Raw genomic sequence first — 22750 nt, forward strand, 5'->3', positions numbered from 1 at the left:
TTCTTAGCTATTAAACACCACTTAGGAGCAGCAGAAGATATTGAAATTCAGTCTGCGTATAATAAAGTAATGTTGTGTTATATAATTTAGTACTTTTGTGACTACTAAGCAATCTTTTCAAGTGTGCTTCTGTGGGGAGGTCAAGAGGTCACATGTCTTTAGCTTTATACACAGCAGGCCACCATTTAAAGAAATCTCTATTGTCTCCTTATACATTTCGTCCACTGTAACATATATATAAATGGGTCCATCAGATGATAATAATTTCCACTCCATTAGCTGGAAAAGGAGACTGATAAATGGCAGTGTTATATGTAATAAATAAAACATTTTGTTTCATTAAAATCTCATTAAAAATCAATAAAAAATATTTTAGTCTCACCATTCCTATATGTTCCAATGTCTTGGCCTGATTTAAAGTGCATATGTTTTTTGTTTTTTTTTTACGTTTGTATTTATTTTCTTCAATTTTTTACTTGGTTTGGTGGGTAGTATCTGTGGTAAATAGTTCCACATCAGTTAAGTGACACTCTCTGGACAGAAGTGGGACCCGGGTGCTGTACCGTAGCCCCCACTGCTCCTGAGGAGATGCCCTAGCTGCTTTGAAGGATGGGCCAAATGCAGAGGACAAATTTTCCTACTCGGACAGTAAACTGTAAACATTGAGAGGAAAAGTACAATATACAGGAAGTAGAGGTGAGTCCTAATCCAGTATAGCTCAATCTGTCATCAACATCAAAACTTACATCCAAAATGCATGGACCATTTGCGTGCAACCATGTTTTGTTTTTGTTTTCTCTGACAGTTTAAATCTTGGCATTTAATCTCAGATATAATAGTGTTATGTTTTAGTGAAATGAGTAGTTTAACCTGTCATGTACTCTTTAAGAATTAGCCTCAAAGCGTAGTGTTGAAAAAGCATTGGTCTGGTTGGTTGCTGAAATGATGTATTGCCAGTGACTTCGGACAATTTTGTCTTTGACTCTGTGGCTGGGCCAAAGCCATCTGAGCACAGTGCCTCCATCAGGTCAGGAGCAGGTCAACAGAAGAGTAATTGTCCCTGATGCAGCGCGGTGCCAAAAGTAAAGCAAAGCATTTGGGAATCGCATTACATTGTAGATGATCGAATATGATCATCACTTATACTGTATGTTTATTCCTCAGTATTGATGTAACAGATGCAACAAATACTTCTAATTCATAAAACTGATCCACAGTCCTCTTATAATGTACATACAAAACATAAATAGTTTGAATGAACCACATTTTTGTGATTTTTTTTTTTCTTCACATCATATTTTATCTGAAAACTCTTTTTAGATGAGATCATTAATTAATATTCATAGCTTGTCCCTTGAGTGTTCCCTGATGGGCAATTTGTGGGCAGTAAAAATGATAGACAAGGACACAACAAGCCTGATTCCTAATGAATAACTGTTTGGGTACATACTCAAACACCCACTCCCAGCATCTCTGCCTCTCTTTTTCTCTCTTATGCTTTCTCTCTTTTTGTCTTTCTCTGTATATCTTATCTTGAGGGCGACAGTAGCTCAGTTGGTAGTGTTTGTGCACTGATCAGAAGGTTGGTGGTTCGATTTCCGCTCTTGACATAAACATCAGTGGTTGAGCGGCCAGATTCCCTAACCATACAAAACACAGGTTGGTGGTTTCATTCCAGCTCCCACAGATCACTACTGTCACTGTGTCCTTGGGTAAGACATGTAACCCACCTCGCCCTCGGTGTCTGTGTAAACTGCTGTATGAATGTGTGTGTGAATGGATGAGTGGCTCCTTGAGTGCATTAAAGGTGGAAAAGCACTATGTAAAAATATGATCATTTACCAGCTTTTCTGTCTGCTTTTCTCTCTGTTTCTCTTTCTTTCACTATTTTCGTTATCTATTTCTTCCCTCTTTCTGTTTCTTTCTCCCTTTCTCCCTTTTTGGGCTTTTCGGTTCAGTGTTCCACGATTTAATAAGGTTAGGATGAAGCATTCTTTTGTTTATCAGTCAATCCTTAAAATAAACAAAGAGCTTAATCCATAGCTATCAAAGTGCTAGAAAGTGAGTAAATGTATGTCACTTGAATTAATGTTTGTATAGCGTCTGTGTCGCATGTGTTGTGATGTTAATGTGTAGCAATGGAGCCACTGTTTTTATGTGCAAGACAAATTTCATATCTCTGACAATAAAGTATTATATCTATCTATCTATCTATCTATCTATCTATCTATCTATCTATCTATCTATCTATCTATCTATCTATCTATCTATCTATCTATCTATCTTCTCTCCTACTTTCTCCTTGTCCCCCCATACATCTTTACCTCAGTCTCTCTCTTTCTCAGTCTCTCTCACCACGCTCTTGCATACTTTCATAGCATCCCTCCATCTGATCGCTCCTTGATGTGCGTGGACCCCTCCCCTTCTCCATATGCCTCTGGGCGCTGCCTCCGCTCTCCCCGAGGACCTGTGCAACTCGCTGCCAATTTCCCCCAATCCGTCAGTGCGCACGGTCCCACCCCAGGGACCACCGGGGCTTGTTTTTCACACAGCGACCAGGTTCATGCTGAGAAAATCGACTTCACGTTAAGTTCAAGTGAGAGGAAGACATTTTCTTTTTTTAAACATGGACTACCAGCAGTATTTACAGAACTTGTTAAGGTGGGATGTTGGCACGTTAGAATTATAACCAATACTATTTTTGTAACTTGCTCTGGGGAATTCAATGAAAATCATTGTTTAAACTTGGTTGCTCATAGGCATGAGTGAAATGTTGCGACTCACATATCAATATTTATACTTCATAAATAATTGTGCGGTGTACTGTATGTTTTTATTTCAGGGCGTAACAGAGGAAGTCGGGTTTTCTCTAACTCGGAAAATTGGTTATACATTTTTTTGGCATAATAATCAGAGTGTTTTAAAATTAAATGTCAATATGCACCATTAAAAAAGTGATTTTAGTATTTTATCAATAGAGGTTTAAAAAAAAAAATAATAAAAAAAATCACACAACCAAAGCCCCAAGCATGTATGATTAATTTGACATTCACACAATTAGTGATTTCTGGAACGAACTGAGACATACCAAGGTGTTTTGGATCGCTCGAACATTGCGAATGGGTTGATGGCGGTTCCCATGAAAAGATTCAGCACCACGGACAGCGCTCTCCTCTCTCTCTTACTTGGTGCGCGTTGCCTCTCTCTCCCCTCTCAGACTCTCCTCTTCCGGGCGCACATTCGGCAGCTGGCTGAGACACAGCTCCTCCTCCAGTTTGGTGGCTTTCCCGACCAAACATCCTTTGGACGTGAACTGTTTCGCTGAGGAGATCTCTTTTCTTGTTCTTTGCTTTTGAACAACTAAATCTTCTGACGGACGGCAAAAAGGCGACACTTTCTTCCGTGTTCTCACCCTGGCATCGACCTGAGCTGCCTCTTTTCCTGACCATGGAGACTTGGGCTGACTCGTGCCCAGGCGTGCGCTTCTCTCTGGGCGTGTGGCTGCTCTTCTCCGCTCTGTGCCCGCGCGGTGCTGAGGCAGAGATCACATGTGCGTCTTGCCCGTCGCCTATTCAACTTCGCATGGAGGAATTACGACTGGATGCGCGCTTTGCCGAGTTCACTGAGGATCCGGGGATGCTGAGACAAATACAAGTGGAGTTTCAAGACCAAGAAGACGCAACACAGTTTCCTAACGTAGATGGAATAAAAGAAAAAAGTGAATATATGAACGTAAGTCCACAGAAGGCTTTACGGAGAAAGAAGAGAAACGAGTTTGCAGACTTGTCGTGGAGTGGGGGACTGGATTTTAGTGCGCCTGAGGATCGTGGCGCGTTTTTGGATGGACAAAAACAAAGCAGGTCCGACCTAAGATGGAACAGAGATGAGGGAAAAGGGAATAACCGAGATGAGCCCAAACTGTCCAGCAGCACTTTCGCTTTGACCGGAGACTCTGCGCACAACCACGCTGTCGTTTACTGGTCCGGACAAAACAGCAGCGTGAGTAACGTCCCGTCACACAACGTGGCATTTCTTGTGGTATTTTTATCTGATTTAAAGCTGGTTTGGAGAATATGTGTACATGTGCGATAGTGCTTGTGCGCAATGGCGCGCAATGCTCCATAAGCGCCACAATACGTTTTACCATGGAAACTTTCCCTGTGCCATTACGCACGTTACTCCCACCGCTGACCTCCCCTCTTCCCGTCTCTACATTATCTGTCTACACTGATTGATTTTCTCTTATTTATAGCTGCACTGTGGTAAAAATAAATCTGATTTATTTGAACCAATTGTAGATTATGCTTATGCATGATTCATCAATCCTTTCCTCTGATGCGCTGGCAGTTTTTCATCCAAATTAATTGATTGGGGAGAGGGCGACTCATAAATTATTACCTACCTCCAGCCACTGCCCGCTCCTTAAAGTGTGTGGATTCTGGGTGCTTCTTGGTAATTCTTCATGCTCTGTCAGGTTTGGGGGGGTCAAAAGATAAACACCTGGTCAGAATTGGAATCCATTACAAGAGAGGCTATTCATATTCTGGACACTGAGGCCACGCTTGCATTTTAAAATCAGGGACATCATTGTCAGAGTTACGCTCTTGGCATTTTAGGCTGAGAGCTCATGCGCTACCACATTCCAAAGGGGGTGTTTAATGGTGTTGTGTGGCATACTCCCGTACAGCCGTAACACTCCACAAGAACCTTGTTATTTGAACCTCTCAACTTTTAAAAATGATCTCTTAAAAACCCCCAACAACAAACAAACCTTAAAAGGCATTAAAAAAAAAACCTTAAAAGGCTTAAATCACTGCCCTCTCACTCATAGAGTCTCAGAGAGAAACAGTACAAACTGTTTCTAACAGGCAGCCTGTGGCTTCCTTCATCTTTTTGTCCATTCACCGGCTTAATTTGTTGTTGTGGCACTTGATTTTGGTTTATCCTGTTCGGGGAAATAAAAATAAAATAAAAAAATCAAATTTTCAGTCTTCACGCTGCATGGACTTGTTTTTTCACCCGCAGTGAAGATTCAGGCGGATGGAAAGCTTTGTCTAGCTCCATGTGTGCAGAGGGAAGGAGAGAGAGGGTGAGGAGGTTATAGGAATGTGTCACTGCCTTTCAGCCCCAAATCTTTAATAAATATCCAAAAGTACAGTGAGGCCATTATTTAAAAGTGCTGTTTTTGTTGTTGAGAGAAAACAGGACAAATGGGGTCTTGCTTGAAGAGAATCCTCCGGAGACGTGTTACTTTGTCTTCATTGAGCTGCTGGAGCTGGCTGTGCTGATGAATGGAGTGGTGAGATTGTGAGAATGAGCCTGGAGCCCTCACACTGGTGGTTAAGGTGGAGTGAGAAGAAGTAGCCGACCATTAGAAAGACGAATGGGCCGATGGATGAGCAGGTCCTCCCAGACACCTCAGTCTTTGGCTGTCACACTCTGTGGTAGTCTACTCCAGTGTTACACATTATGAGCTATGTGCCATATTACTCTGGATCATTTCCTCACAAGGTGTTTTTGGAGGACTGTGATTACACAAAATGGAAGATTTTTGTACTCGAGAACACCACACACCTTTATATTTTACCAAAAGTATCTTGGGCGTACACAACTGAGTTTAATCCATGGATTTCAGAATTATGAAAAATTAAGACTGTTGCCATAGTGATCAACAGTTTAAGACTAAATATTATATATTTCCAATGAGAAAAAGTAGTAAAAATGCTGGGTACAACGGGAAGTTAAAATCCATGAATGCAACATTATAATGGTTCACACATGTTATAACACAAAGGTCATTATTCACTTTCCCTTAAGGCTATGATGTCAATGTGGTATATTTATCATACCATAACTGCATGTGGTGTGTGTGTGTGTATATATATATATATATATACACACACATACCAAAGCTAGCGCTATCTAAGTTGCTGTAGTCTGAAGGTATCTCAGCTTTAGCCTGGGACAGAAGAAGAGATCACAGGTGAGCCTGAACAAAGACCAGGTGAAGGGAGGGGGGACGTGTTTCACATCTGCCATCTGCTGGTAGAAAAAAAAATTAAATAAACCTAAGGATGACTGCTTTAAAATCATGTGTGTTTTTTGCATATTTCAAATCTAACTCCAGCACTATCATTTGATTGAATTAGATGCAAGGAATGGCTCAGAGAGTTTTGTTTGTTCTTTTTCAGTACACAGGTTGGTATGTACATTGTATTATTTGAGAAAGTCAACAGTATTTTAATGAGTGAACAGGTAAAATACTGAAATGCATTAAAAAGTGAAAATTATGATTATCTTGGTTTATTTAGTTTGTTTTTTTCACTGAAGGCTCATCAAATCATCAAGGTAAGATAAAAAAAAATGTCCACAAGTATCAATGAAGTTACTTTTATCTATGATTGTTGGTACTGCACTCTAAATTATGACAAACCATTAGACTCCTAATTATTTCATTCATGATACTGAGATGGCACATCTTAAACCTCTGCTATCTTTCATACTCATTTCCCAGCTTGCTGTAACTACTACGGCTGTATATATAATCAACTCATTTTTCCTCTTTGCATCTTGATTTGACGGAGCAGCCCACATTCACACTTACTCCCAACATGAAGAATTCAAATCTGTTAATTGATAACCATCCAACTGTGCTTCTTGGCTCCACTTGAGAAGAATCTTGGCTGTGCGTGCATTCTGTTGGCCTGACCGGCTTCACAGTGCACCATAAATCCTGCAGTAGTAGTAGGGCCTTTCCTCTGTCTGATTCAGTCCAGATTGGTGGTCTGTGTCTGCAGCGTGACTAGCTTCGGGGAGAAGTTGGCGATGTGTTGTCTCCAGGGAATGCTGTGTCCTATGAGGCGTGTACACAAGACCATTGCACTCAGTACCTGTCCAACTACTGCCCTTTTCACTGCTGGCTGCCTTTCTATCTCTGTGTGTTTGCTTTGCATGCCTGGAGCTTTTGCAGGTCATGATTTAGGGCTGAATGAATAAATAGTTGTACATTTTCTGAATATGACGAATGGTGGATCCTTCTGCAGTAGACATTTAAAGCTTTTTACATTGAGGAACTGTTCACACATTAACACACCACTGCTTGCAGGCAGTGAGGGCTGGGAAGGTAAACACAGAAGCAGTACGCACTGAATGAACAACCAACTTTTGGGTCAGTGGCTGAACAATCTACCAACTGAACTACTCTTGAGCTAGTTTTTTTTTCAGGTCATCTTGTCCAGGATTAACATTTGTAAATAAATAAATACATAAAGTAACATTTTAAGATTGAAGATATGTTGCATTTTTACTTTTGCATCATCTGCTTTTTCAAACTGCCTCGTAATGTCTTGGGGGAGCTGGAGGAAGTGTCTGGGGTGAGTCTGGGTTTACTGCTTAGGCTGCTGTCCCTGTGACCAGGTCCCAGAGAAGTGAAAGACAATTGAATGGAAAAAAAGGAGGACATAGGCTGTGTTGACAATTCTCATAAACCCCCTGACACAGTGTTCACATGCAAGGACTTTGGGGCATGGGTTTAAAACTGCTTTTTCAGACAGCAAAATTGGGGTGACTTTTTTGGCTGCACTAACAAAATTACATATAGTTCACCACTACATCTGCAAGGTTTTTAGAGCCCCGAGAAACAGAAAAAAAATCAATGCTAATTTTCCCCTTTTTCATTATGATGTACCCTTGACCTTTCATATGAAAAGTAGTTGAAGGTTGAGGTTGTTGAGATGTGTCATTGGTGATATGCATGACTATAATTTCAATGTAGGGTTTGTGAAGAAAAGTGACAAGTTCTTTCCTGGAGTATCTTTGGAGCTGTGCAACCTTCCACCACCTTGGCACCCAGGAGCATAATGGCATTGTGACTGACAGCTCGAATTCAAAATGGAGGCCTTAGCCGTGCGTCTCTCCTGTGACAGATTCGTTCCTTACGTGGGAAACCTTGAGGCTTCTTAACAGCATAATCACAGTGCACACATTTGTTAAAGTAAAGCATTTGTTGGAGGACCCATGACAAGTGACGCTTTTTACATGGCTGAACGTTTTCAAGCGTTTATATTTCATAGGCTTTGCACTTCACAGTAAACGATTATAGCTTTGTTGCCCTCCTGTCATTGGACGCAGTCAAACGTAATTAGACATAAAAAATATCTGTAAGTATTGGTATGTCTTAGGGCATCTTTCATGTTACGGAGTCCTGTAGTGGCAGTCAGTCCAATCTAGCATGTCATCAGACGAGCAGGCTGGAGGCCCTTTAAACTCCCACTCCCCCTGGAGGCCGTGCGGACTCCTGCGGGCACATGGAAGAGGGTTTCAAGTCATAAATGTCACATAGGAAGAAAAAAAAAATGTTGTTCATGTTCGGTTATGCTTGAAGACACACTGGTGCTCACTGTCTGTATATCATGTTTTTTCTATATATTATGTGTTGTATTACTAAAAGTAGTCACTGCAAAAACAAAATACAATGGAGTTTCATGCTGAATATACTACTGAATACTGCATATTTGGTATAAATGTTTCCCCTTTAACCAGAAGATTGGTGGTTCATGTGTATGTGTGAATGAGCAGTCCCTTGAATTAAACCCCTTTGATATGGGCCATGAAGGAATGAAAGCTTTATGTACATATGTACTTTTATCATTCATATCAAATTGAAGGTAATTACTTCCCTGAATCTGCTCAAAGCTGTGATGATCCTTGTGTATGATTAGTGAAAGGACACTGATGTTGTTACTTTGCACATACATTATATATAAATAAAAAGATTCAGTGAAATGGCCTAGCAGAGTTTATCTGCATGAAATAAATTTGTATGGATAATAATTATGATGTTATTATTAAAGGTCTTGTGAGAAGCTTATTTTCTTAATTAAATAAAAAGTGGAAACATGCTCGTTATTACGCTATGTTCTCTTTCACTGGGCGCCACTTCATTTTAATACACTCTTCAGAAAATCCCCGTTCCCACTGGTCTTTAAAAGCACCACATGTTCACAACAAGGACGCAGCCTTGGGGCAAAATTACTGAAGGCAACACATTATAAAGTTGTAGCGTTTGTCTCTCTGCCCTGGTGGCCCACTGCTTCGAAGGACTGGAGAAAAACTACATGAATTCATAAATAATAAACCCTTATCTTCATCCCCACCTCCTCCTTCTCTACCTCCTCTAATTAGCCTGTACAAATCTGCCTCTCTTGCCTGGTTTTCCCGCTGTGGAGGTTTGATGTTGTGGCAGCAAGCCATGTGCCACAAAACATGAATGAGGCTCTGAGAACCAAAGTCCTGCCAAAAACAGACGCTGGGCTGAAGCTGCTGCGCTTTTAAAGGCGCGGCACGCACAGTGCTAATAATTCATTATATTGTAGCGTAATCAGAAATTTGGATTATAGATGCCTGGACACTTTATTATTTCATCTATTTCCTGGAGAGTTGGTTTTGGAATATACGTAGATTTTGCTTCATATTTATTAGAATAGCAATTAAAATGTATGTATTTTGAGTGTTAGATGTCTCTCTATATACTGCCCTACTAAAAGTTGGGTTTCATACTTTTTGGGGGCATAACATTGACTTGAAACTGATCCTAACTTTATCATATTAGTTAATTAGTTACCATAGTAATTGCCTAAACTAAACCCTTGACATATTATAACCCGTATTTTTAAATAATGTTGTTGATCAAATACTAAAGCATTTATGTCATGGGGATTTTTTTTTTTGTCAAAATCAGTACAAAGTTACGACCACCTGTGGAAGTAGTCTTTTATTTGATCTAGAGTTGGATAATATCAGCATTTACCCGTTGATCCAAAGGTTGGTGGTACGAATCCCACTAATAACAAAAACATCATGGAGCGGTCAGATCCAATGACCCATAGGCTGGCAGTCTACAGATGAATGCTGTCATTGTGTCCTTGGGCAAGACACACCAGTGTACGCAGATACGTGTGAATGGGTGAGTGGTTCCTTGATGTAAAGTGCTTTGTGTGCCTTGAAGGTGGACAGGCACTATATAAAAATGTCACCATAGACATGCAAGAACAATTGGAAGAAGATAATGTTATAATAAGTGGCTAAAGAAGTGAAATAAACGTGAGATGCTACAGATAAATAGAAAAGATAGTTATTTGTACAATACAGGCAATGGGTGATATTGTGTTTCAGTTTGAAAATTTAAAACGTAAAACTTAATCATCAAGCTATCACAGAACAGCAAACAGGACACGACAGGACACACCATCATAATAATAAACACAAATAGATTTTAGGTCCAATCCCTCACAGCTAATTTGAATTTGAATCGAATAGTCCCATCAGAGTCTGCTGCTACCTTTAGTCCTGCGATGGTTATCTCCGTCAGCAGAATTTAAAAGCATTTTATCACTGCTGCAAAAGGTCATGGGAAGCGCTTAGATGATGCATAAAAACCCACTTTACACTTGCCTCGGAATTGCCACCACATAATGAAAAACCCATTGAGAAAATCTAACCAATTAGAATACGCTGCTACAGCACTGGTCATGTAATACAGACTTTTTGAAGAATATTTCATTCTGTTTCACGTATATTTGTGGAGCCTTTGATAGAGGGGTGACCAGTATGTTTTTGGTTGCCAGGCTTGAGGACAATGCTATCCCATTAAAGAAGTATTACGTAACTTTCCTGGTGGAATGTCAGCTACCTGCTTGTGTCTACGGAGATGTTACTGATCAACTCACGCAATGTTTGTCACGGTATTTTTTGCAACAAATGTCAGTGATTGAATAAATAGAACAATGATAAGGTCTATCGCCATGGAAACAAGCAGGTAAAGCTCCCACCAGAAAAGTTACACAGTGTACCTTTATGCATGCTATTGGGCGAATTCTTTATTTTCAATATTTGGCTCATAGTTTTACTTTAGTAACGCACTTTACATGGAAACAAACTGGGCAGAAGGCAAAGCTGACGTTACTTAGTCCGATGGGTTAATATCCTTTGTTACTACAAGACTATCAAAAGCAAAGCACTGCGCCTCCTGCTACTGTAATCCCACTTTCTTGGCTTGTAAAGAGAAACACTTGGAGGTTGTGAGCATGTGCTTGGTGAGAGCCCATGTGGTGGAACAAGTGGCTCTAAACCAGCATCAGCCAAACCTAATGGGCTCATTATGTCTGCGGTATGATGGTGATGCTGCTGCAGATGGAGGCCAGTGCGAAACAACTTCACAGAGCAGTTTAATCACAAGCCTGGACACAGAATCCTCCACACATAAGAGCAGAAACGAGAGGCATGTCAGAGGAGACGGTGCAATGTGTTTCTACGAGCCGTAATTACATTTGTACAGCGCAGATTCAAAGGCTATTTAAAAACCATTCTGTTGCTAAATGCCCTTTCCCATGTGAGCGGTTGTAACGCAGCTGTCACAGTGTACTCAGGTCAGTGTTTGGACCACAGACTGGATAAAGAAGTGAGTGTAACGTCACCCATAGCGTTCAGCTCCAGTCGAATGAAGCTCATCGAGGTTAGCAGTTAAAGGGGGGGAATTCAGAGCAGAGTTTCGACCCCGAGTATCATGTCATATCGAGTATCAGTATCATCAGTAACCAAAGAGCCAATCTGCAGACAGGCTGTTAAAGGAAACGTCCTTTCCCACTTGCACTGCTGGTTTAGCAGGGAGCAAGAGGTCAATCAGACTTGTTGTTAACGACAGCGGGAGTGACATCTGGGAAAGAAGGCGCCAGAGTTGTCTTTTGTTAATGTTCATATCTTGATTTATGGACAAAATAGTGAAAAACACCAGGATCATGTAGAGCGGGTTAATACGGACATTTTAAGACCAAAATGATGAGGCTCACTGCAGCAGTTACAGAGAAAGGGGTGACAGTTTTTCAATGTAAAGTGAATTGGTGGTTTTCAGATTGTAGAATGTGATATTGTCATACTCTCAGATATGGGGCAAGAGACAGTTTTCCCTTTTAATTACACTGTATGTTACCATGAAATATCCAAAAGTTAAATTCACAAATGAATCTGATCATTTCTATTAGTAATCTGCACTTAAAAAATATGAATTTAAGCTGCACCTCATCTGTATTTAATAGTTTTGGCCAATAGAAGGTTGCGATGTCATCTGAAACCCTTCCTATCTGGAACGCAGCGGCTAGCAGGTTAGCTATGTCCATTTATATATACAGTCTATGGTTAGGACAGGACTAATAGGAGATATCACATCAGTTTTCATTTTCTTTAACAGTTTGTCTTAGAATTAAAATCAGTAAATAGTATAATTATAGTCTTATGCTGCTAGGCCTGTCATGATAACACAGTTTGAAGTGCTATATATTGCTGAAGTAAGTATAGACGATAAACGATAATATTGAAACCAAAACATAAAGCAAAATTATCCCCCATAAAGTATTCTAAATGTGCAATATTGTTAAAAAAAAAGAGCTTTAAAAAGTATATGACAGAACGCAACACTGAAGTAGTTTGTTTGTGTCTATAGTGAGTCACAGAAGTTCATAATGCAAGATTTTTACAGCTCAAATCTCATTGTAGTACAAAAAAAAACAAAACTAAAAATATCCCACTAATACAAAGAAAAAGTCCCTGTGCTAAATACTGACTGTCATGCACTGAATGATAACTCAAATTTTTTTCCCCCTCTGGTTTGAGCTTATAGGTAAAAGAAGAAAAAAAATACCACCAACAGTGCTTTTTTTTTTTTTTGGATGGGATGATGAAAAAGAAAGAAATCGAAAATCTAATGCTCCAGAGCGTAAGTGTTTTCCAGTATATTACTTGAAATTACAAAGACAAGCAGAGATAATTGAGTCAAGGTTTAACTCACTTAAAAAAGCTTAGAGTTTTAACATGGAAGGTCAGAGTTCACGACCCATCTCCCACGTTTACATTTTTGAAGTGTATGGATTCACTCTAATAAAAAAGTAAATAAATTTAAAAAAGGTCAAAAACCCACAATCTTGCCTTTATTTATTTATTTATTTTTTATTTATTTAATTATTATTATTATTGTTTTTTTCTATGTGAATAGCAAGAGGAAAATCAACAATTACACAAACACATACTGTATAGGTTGGGGTGCAGTCTTCCAAGCTGGTAAATATGATCTCAAAACCAATTAGCAATCTTGTTATGGCACTATTTTATGCTACAGGGTCATGACTTGTCTTGTCTGGGACACAGTAAACTGATTTGCACCAAAGCTCAGCCCCAGACAGAGGACTGTGAAAGGGCCTAACAATTCTATGAGTACTACATCCTGGCAGGGCTGAGCTCCACTGACTACCATGACTTCACATAACTTCAGTCCAGTCAAAGATAGAAGAGCCATGTCACTATGCGGCACAAAGAAGAAACACGCAGGAACTCGCACATTGCTGGGGGCATACGCACACACACAGAGATGTAAGTGTTTTACGCAGCACCAGTGAACAGTGGGGTAAAGCGGTTGTAGGGCGTAGAGAAGTTGTAGGGGGTAGAGTGGCTGGGTGGAAGGGTTGTTGTTTTGTTTTTGCACTTTGTCTTACTTTTTTGTATGAAAAGTGCTTTATAAATGTTTTAACTTTGGGTGGATGCATTTGCTCTAACGTATAAAGTGTGTGATTGTGTAATACTGTAATTGATTCTACTTTTCCCTTAGTATTCACAGAGAAAATAAAATTCATGAAAAGACAAGATTGTGTGTTTTTTTTTTTATTAGAACTGAGCTAAACCTTCACTTAGGCCTGTCATGATAAACACAATAGCATTTATAGTGGTACTTTTTCTTTGTACTACTGGGAAATATTTGGTTATTTTTCTGTACTACAATGAGATTTGGGCTGTAGAGTGTTGCATTATGAACTTCTATGACTCATTATAGACACAAATTAACTATTTAAGTGTTGTACTCTTTCATTTATTTTCTGCAGCTCATATTTTTTAGCGATATTACACCATATAGAATACTTTTTGGGGGATAATTCTGCTTTACGATTTGGACTCAGTGTTATCGTTTATCGTCTATACTTACTTCAGCAATGTATGGCACTTCACTCCACTCACAGAATAGTGCTTGTCTTTGTAATTTCAAATAATAAACTCAAACCGCAGAGAAAAAATAAGAAAATATAAAGGCCAATTTTAATTAAATTTTTTTTTTTTTTTTTTTTTGCTGGCCGCTCAGGGATTCCGTAAAAGAACAATACTACGTTTGTATTCTTGCAGTATGCATAAAACACCTCCAATACAACTATTTAAAATCCCGTTAAGTCTATTTCTATGTGGTTGACATCATAGTTACAGAATGTGTAAAAATCTATTATTTATTCAAAAGGGTGAAGCCTCCTCTCCTCCTCCTCTGACCGCTTTGAACAACTATACCCGGCCCGTTACTCTGAATACTGAGGTCTGACCGCGGGCCGTTCTCGTCCCAGCAGGCACACTTCGTTGTGACCTTTCCCGTGTTCCCTTTCCTCGAGTCGAGCACATACCTTGTAAGGCTGATGTCCTCTGACGCTACAGAGCCTTGGAGAGCGCCACGGCGATGAGCGGGTAATAATATCAGAGCGTAGAGCCAATAGACCGCATGCTGTCACCCTCCTCTGCTGCTTTTGCCTTGTGTTTGTGCGTTAGTGTCCTCTCCAGCTTTGTTCTTCAACCTCCACGTCCCCACTCACACATAAGAGACACACATTTACTGGCTAACACCCAAAATCGGATTTTTATCGAAGAATGAAGAATTTTTCTGGAGAATCGGATTATGGAAATGTCATGTAAATAGTTCCGTCTCATGTGAGTATACTGATTTCTTTCTGATTGTTGACCAGTAGTGGAAGGTAACAAAGTAAAAGTAGTAAAGTACTGTACGTGAGCAGTAAAAATGTCTTCACTCCTACAACTTTTTGTCCATTTAACAGATTTTATATTTTTCTTTTACTATCTGTACTTTACTTAACCTCCTAGGACCTGAGCTCTTGCATGTCAGGCTTTATTCATTTCTCTTTGTTATTTGAGCTGATTGGGACCTGATGAGTGCAAAAACAAAGAATTATCTTTTTACATTATGAGAAAAAATGATGTCCACACATGAGGACATTTGTTCCAAGTTTTAATAATTTTGATAGAACACAATAAAGTCACATTTGAATACTGATGTGCAAAAACTATTAAGTGTCTGAACACAGCAACACTTTTCCTGAGTGTAAAAATGAAATGAGAAACAACAATTCTTGCCTCTTGGAACAATGTGTCTCATTTGAAGTGCTGCAAACTGGCGCAGAAAGACACATGCCTTTAACAAATCCATCTTGAGTCTAAACTATAATGTGTTATACTCTTCTGTCATTACTAAGTGCAGTTTAATGACTTCATATGTGGACACCAGGACCTTGTAAAAATACTTTTCATATGATTCTAGAGGTTATTTTATCTGACTAAAGCCAAGCCAAGTCACTTTATTTATATAGTTGTATCAAAGGGCTTCACAAATAGGAAAAAAAAAACAAAAAACATAATACAGTGCAAAGACATATTAAAAAAACACAACAAGACACTTGCAACAACAAGACAATATAAAATGGTAGCTCAAGTTAAAAGCCAGACAAGGCCTTTAATAGAGTTTTAAACTGATAAACAGATGTGACATTCTTTACGTGGATCAGGAGCTCATTCCAAAGTTTCGGGGCAATGACAGAGAAGGCCCTACTGCCTTTGGTTTTGAGACGGGACGGAGGAACACTGGAGGAACACTCAATAAGTGCTGTGAGGTTTGTTTCAGGTTGAAATTGAAATAAATAACACAACATTCATACGAAAAAATTAAGACATTGATTTGTATTGCTACAGTTGACCAAAATATGTATCTTTTTTTTAATCAATATCACTACATTTAAGACAGATTTTTTTCATGTGGCACTTACTTTTACTTGAGTATTTAATTTTGCTCCAGTGCACTTAAGTAACAAAACTGAGCACTTGATCCACCACTTTTGACACCTGCGCAAATTTTGACAAGGCACAAAAGCACACAATTATTGAAAGTGAACCAGTTGAAGAATGAAAAAGGTGTTTTAAGATTAATTATAATTTGTCTTCCGAGTCCAAAAAGCCATTGAACAGGTGTTTTTGGTGATTAGATTTCTTTTGAGCACATAAACACACAAGTATAATCAGATCTAATTATTGGCTCATTGGATTTTTACAGGTCATGTGAATGTACCCGTGTTGCCAGATTCAGTTCATGTTTTTCATATTTTCAGGATACAGCTGGCTAGAACTTTAGTCGGTTGGATGATTTTGCCTGTTAGATAGTGGAATATAGAAATTGGCAGGTTTAAATGCTGTAGACAGGCACAGAAAAAGTCATATTTTAACCGTTCTGTTAATCAAAACTTCTTCTTAACATGTAAGTATCTGTAATATCCATTTTGTTGCATGTTAGGGAGACAGTCGATCAGTTGGTAGTGTGTTTATCCACAGATATGAAGGTTGGCGGTTCAAATCCTGCTCTCGCTCCCACAGATAACTGCTGTCGTTGTGTCCTTGGGCAAGATCCTTAACCTTAACTTAATGTATGCTTTTTACAAGGACTTATTTAGACTATTTTTTGTTTGTACTGTCTTTTAAAAGGGGCACCCATGGAAAAGAGAGCCAAGTGAAAGTGAAAAAAAAGAAAGAAACTGAAGATAAATGATTTTTCACAGTTACAATAAAAAGTGGTTCATCATTTCTGAATTTTGTTTTTGGAGATGTTTGTCACCCATGGAGTTATAATGGCTGTGCTTTCTGTCTGTGATTTTGAGAAATGGGTTGAAATAGTTGGATAAATTACTTTGGATTTACTTTGAGAAACACTGGAGGAAAAAAAGAAAAAAAAGTTGAAATCAGGTATAAGCTGTAAACTAAACTTAGGCCTTGAACATGTTGCATTTACGTGATTACATTTGTGAAGCTGTCCTCTTAAAATAGCTGAACTCGTGTCTACGTTTATGACTCCTCCTCATCCTCGGTGTCAGTGATATAGACTGATGTTGGCATGCCACACCCCGGGACCTCAGTCAATTAAAACAGTGTCTAATGAAAATGATGAACGCGCTTATTCACCAGAGGAGGGCAGCGCACTAAACCCCGTCCACGCCACATTAACTTTACAACCTGAGTACGCTTTTTATTTCCATTTGGACTCTAATGTTAATAAGAGCCTCAAACATCCACCATTAGCAGACACATAGTGCGAGCAGCTTGTATTGATTATGGAGTGATGTATGTGCATGATTTGTGAAGGTTTTTGTGTTTGCAGAACTCAGAAGTCATTTGTTTGGGTGTTTTTAATTTCCCCGTGGTGCAGGTGTGTTACTTTAACTTCCTTTATTGGATCTTGATACTTTGAACTACCTTGCCATTAAGTAAAATGATCACACTATTCGAGTAAAACCCTTTAAAATAGTACATAAAGAGTAAAAAGTAAAAGTATTTTGCACGATTTTGAGGTCTGATAATGCTTTAAATGTACTGATTTTGATAAAGATTTTGTTGAACAGAATTTTTTTTTCCTACTTATTTTTTTTTCCCTACCTATTTTTTTTTTTTTTTTTTTTGCTCAAACTAAGAACATATAAACCCTTCAGACGTTTGACTAGGTCCCAAACTATAATAAAAATACTTACTATAAATACTTTTCAGTCCTGTTCAAAATGTAGTGGAGTAGAAAGTACCGATACTTGCTCTCAAATGTAGTGAAGTAAAAGTATATCCACTTAAAGTAAAGTAACGATACCTAAACAGCACCTTACTACTTTCACTTTGCTACGTTCCACCACTGAACAACAACATGACGCAATATTATCAGTGCTCATACTTTCAAGTGCTTTTTTTTCTAGCCCCAAAACACATGGACATTTACAAGATACTGCACTTACCATAATATTTTGTCTAGGCAATTTATGCAATGTGCTCAATATATTCCGCCAGTTTGACCTCCCTAAATGATTTTAAAATAGCTGGCTCACATAGCAATAGCAAAGTTGTGGGTTCAAGGTGGGTCAGGAAGAGTGCCAATTGCTGTATAATCACATTATTTATTTACAAATCCATTAATTCTTCTCAAATAATATAGTAAATATTGTAAACTGCTTGTGGTATAAACATGTAGAGACTCTGGTATGGGATGCATTTAAGATAAGATAGAAAAAACGTCATTTGTCCTACAATGGGGATATTCCAGTGTTGCAACATGAGGTTTAGGAAAAGAGCAATAGGAAGCAATCAAAATCAAGATTAATAACTAATAATAGACATACACGCTAACACACCACTCTGCAAGTAGTGTGAAGCTTTTTATTATGTAACAGTACAGCATCTGGACAGAAATGACTGCACAGTTGGAAGTGGCTGTCTATTTTTATGGCAAAAAAAGACAAGAACTGTATCCCTATATTTACATTGCACTTTTTAGAGTAGATATCTGCCCTTGGTTCAACAGTAGCCATTATCCACTTGCCTGAACTTTTGTCTGTCTGTTAATATGGTGTGGTACTGAGCCTGAATAGTGCCCTTTAAATAAATCATACTCCACTGGCCATAAGTCATTTTCCGCCCTCAAGGGCCGTGCCAACTTCCCTATAAAACACGGTCCACATATTAGGCTTCCATCAAACACATAATTGTCTTTTATTTCTCCGGGCCCCACTCTGAGAGCCTTCAAATTTTCATGAAGTGTTGTTTAGAGTCTTTGGCAGGTAGCACTAATATGAAGTAGGTTCCTGTTATAAAAGAAAATGTGAGCGCTCATGGATACAAATGAATTATTAAACCACTCGTCCCTCTTTGTGTTTTCTGTGTAAAAGGGAATTTGGCAGGAGAGTTCGTACTGGAGTTGGATTTGTATAAAATATGGTAAAAAATTAATTAGGCTGAGAAATGAAAGCTCATTCCTGGTTTGTATTGTCTTAAAAAACATGAAAAAACAGAACTCGCTCATTTTAACTGGTTTGTAGTTGTCCAAAGCTATTCCTCCTTTACCTTTTGCAATCTGAGCATCCTAATTACTCACCATGATGAGTTAAAAACACATTTCACAACTTTTAGAGACCAGTGCCAAGTTTTGCTGTGGCGGTAAAGCAACAACTAGCATGGTAACACCCACTTCCTGACTATTACACCATAATACTCTTTCTAATTATGCTTCTACAATATAGTTGTACTAGAAAATTGTATTAAATTTGACTTCAATACATTATTATCAAACCAATACAGGGATCAATGTTTGAACTTGCTCATTTGTGACATTCATTTATTTAATACACACGCACAAAAAATAAATAAATAAAATAATAATAATAAAAATAAAATAAAAATAAAACAATAATAAAATAACAATAATAACAAATAATAATAACAATAACAATAATAATAATAAAACATTGTTGTTGTTTTTTTATCTGAAAGGAACGTTAACCCAAATGTAGGCCTGCATTACTGGCAGTCCTCGTCTAGATGTGATTTGGTCATGGTTTGATCCTGGTTAATCCTGTAATTTACGTCTGAAATCATCTTTAATGCTTTGGTGTAGATCAATACTTTTCCACCAGGAGTAATTGACAGACAGGTCAACCAAATCTGATAATTGCTCTCAGATAATTGCACGGTCAGTTTATCTCAGAACAAATATAGTGGCTTATGAGTATAAAAAGAAAAGCACAAAACTCTGTGAACATTAGGTAAATGTTACAGAGTTCAAAATCTTCCGTATTCTGCGTGCATAAAATAGGAGGAACTAACTCTCTAGACAACGTCAGCCCTGGTAGTCCTTATGAGTTCTTTTACTACAAAGCTAAACAGCACATATTTTCCGAGAACGTGGCCTCATTCAGAATAACAGGATATTGTTAAAACTGTTGTTCCAGACAGGTTATTTGGATGGACTTTTTTGAAAATGGACGCCTGGACATCGTTGGATACCATTATGTGCTTTGTGTACCTAATGCATCAAATGCATTTCCCCTTTTTCCTCTCTGCTTTCAGCGTGTTTATATAAAAGCATGGGTTCACCTGTCTGCTGCACTCCTAATTGCAGTCAGTGGAGTGTACACAGGGGCAGACCAGGTGCCTAACCGCCTCACCCTCACATGCACTTGGTTGAAGGCTAGAGTACAATCATGACTAAACTGTACATAGTTTTTATAGTGAAGACTAGCTAATACCGAGGTTTTTTATTTAATAGAGTGAATGAGTGACAAAGAGTGAACCAGAGCCAAAAACGCTAAGGCTAACTCAACCTTTCAAGAGTTTTGTGATGAGAAAATGCTGATTAATTGCTCTAGCTGTGGATAATTAGTTTCAGTTGAGGTTTCCTTATATTCACTACAATGAATTTCTGCTGTTTTACTAAGATGCTAGTGTAGCTCCAATTTTATCCTAAAAGTAAAAAAAAAAAAAAGTAAAAAGTACCTGGAATGTAACATAGAAAACATAAATTCAGACTGTAAGTGGGGTAGCCTCTTAACTTGGCCTGGTTGTGTCACATGCTTTTCTCCATGTAAATACTTATAATGCCATACTGCGGAACATTCTAGGAACCCAAGCAGGACTAAACAGAAAAAAAAACAAACAAAAAAAACATTCCAAAGTGCATCTTTAACCGGCTGTAGTTTGTGCATAAGACGAGTGCAAGATTGTTAGGGTTAGACAATCTTTTATTCATACTATTTTCCCCAACAGGCAGTATATTAGATGAGTGTTACTATTTACTTCATCAAACCACATGTACAGTATAAGGTTGTAATGATAGCTCTACCTCTGCCTCAGAAGCTTAGACTACTGTAACGTCCTGCTCACTGGCCTCTCCAAACGAGCGTTAAGACAGATGCAGTACATCCAGAACGCTGCTGCTCGGGTCCTGACTAGAACCAGGAAGTACTTCACACATGCGTCCTGTGCTCAGGTCTCTGCACTGGCTCCTGTGGCTCAGAGAATAGACTTTAAAGCAGCTTTCCTTCTGTACAAGTCTCTCCATGTTTATATTCTGATTTTAATGTCTTATTCTGTAAAGCACTTTGAATTATTTCGTGTATGAATTGTACTGTACAGATAAACTTGCCTTGCCTAAGTGGAGCTTGGAGGTTTCTCTTTTCCCATAACTCCCGGAGAAGTTGGCCAAAGCGCTGCCCCAGTCCTGTCACATGAAGACTGATAGTGGCCCTTTACAATCAATGGTGCTCAGTATGATTCCTGGTGTGTCAGATACCTCCGGGCTCCAGCCGAAATAAGCCAACCACCAACCCAGCCATGGAGAGAGTTTTCTGGGTGCATTTTATTATTTTTTTGTAGGTATAAGGGCACAGTAAAGCAGCTTGTATTCATGTTCTTTGACAATGCAATGAATCAGGAGGCAGTAGTGCGCACAAAGGTCATCTGTACAACTAAAATCAGGGGAAGTTGACCCACTCTGCAGAACCGTGCTGGACTATTTTGCTTAAATGTCAAAGTTAGGAAGAAAAAAAAACAAAACTGGGTTGCTAAAACTTTTCAAACAAATTTTCCAAGTAAATATGGCGTAATCCTGCCTTGGATTTGTAATGAAGTACAGTATATGTGCGAATTTTGGGAGTGCGGATTGGGATTATTGGTAAAGTAATTTATCCAGTTATGGGAATGAATTGGGTTTAATTATTTATGATCATTCAAAATTCAGTAAGTAGCAGTGTAAGATGTATTATGTAACTTTACTGGTGCAGAGTTCACCACCAGGTTGTTGTCTCCATGGAGATCTTCTTGTTTTGTGAATGCCAGAAAATAAATCAAAACAAATGCAGTTTGTTTTTTTTGTTTTTTTTGGGTTGTGTTTATTGCACTGAAAAACACAGAAAAACACATGTCCTTACTGTGAGTGAGCTTGCATCTCCACAAACCCGACTCTCAGGCACTCTAAGGCATCCCCCTAACTGCTTCCATGGGAATGTTGTTCCTATAGCGACGTATAATAGTCCACAGTATGGCATATACTTTTTTTACTTTCTATTTCCATGGAATCTTGCAGGTGACATGCCACCTCTAGAAAGTTACATATTGTTTAAATAAAAAATAAAATAAAAATTAATTAATTAATTAATTAAATAGTGAACCATTATGAAATAAATAATAAAATGAATACATGATGATGATGATGATGATGATGATGATGATGATGATAATAATAATAATAATAATAATAATAATAATAATAATAATAATAATAATAATAATAATAATAATAATAATAATAATAATAATAATAATAATAATAATAATAATAATAAAAATGTATTTATTCTGACCAAATAAAAAAAATCCAATTTGATGTATTTTTAGGGTGAAATCCATAGCATTGCCATCAGTTCATAATAGAATAATAATCAAAAGAACTATTTACTTAATGACTTACATAAAAATATAAGCATAATTATAACCCAGCATAAACCCATCAAAATCCAATACATAATTACAATACAAAGCAAACCTCCCTGGAATAACCACATAACTAAAATGATTAAAGGTGTTGTTATCCCAGTCAAAAGCTTTATCAGCACTAGCAGGCAGGAGTAGATATCTCTGACTAATTATTATGGCCTGGAAACTTAAGAGTTAAATTTGTCAGTGACTTTAATTGTCTCCATGCTCCTCTGGTCTCTCATGGTTCCCCACTGCTCCTCACAGCAGGCTGGCAGAGGTAGCCATATGCCAGTCTATGTAATTATCATGATTATCCTAAAGCTGTCAG

At 38.3% G+C, this 22750-nt stretch overlaps 1 protein-coding gene across 1 annotated transcript in view; it reads left to right on the plus strand.

The window, feature by feature from the left end:
* Positions 1–3447: 3447 nt before the first annotated feature.
* sorcs3a (sortilin related VPS10 domain containing receptor 3a) overlaps positions 3448–22750 on the plus strand; it is a 327550-nt gene continuing 308247 nt past the window's right edge. Inside the window, exon 1 of the mRNA XM_033971295.2 lies at positions 3448–3999. Coding sequence (XP_033827186.1) covers positions 3448–3999 — 552 coding nt within the window. The remainder of the gene's footprint in view (positions 4000–22750) is intronic.

This window comes from Periophthalmus magnuspinnatus, chromosome 1, assembly GCF_009829125.3.
Source record: "Periophthalmus magnuspinnatus isolate fPerMag1 chromosome 1, fPerMag1.2.pri, whole genome shotgun sequence".
Taxonomy (NCBI): domain Eukaryota; kingdom Metazoa; phylum Chordata; class Actinopteri; order Gobiiformes; family Gobiidae; genus Periophthalmus; species Periophthalmus magnuspinnatus.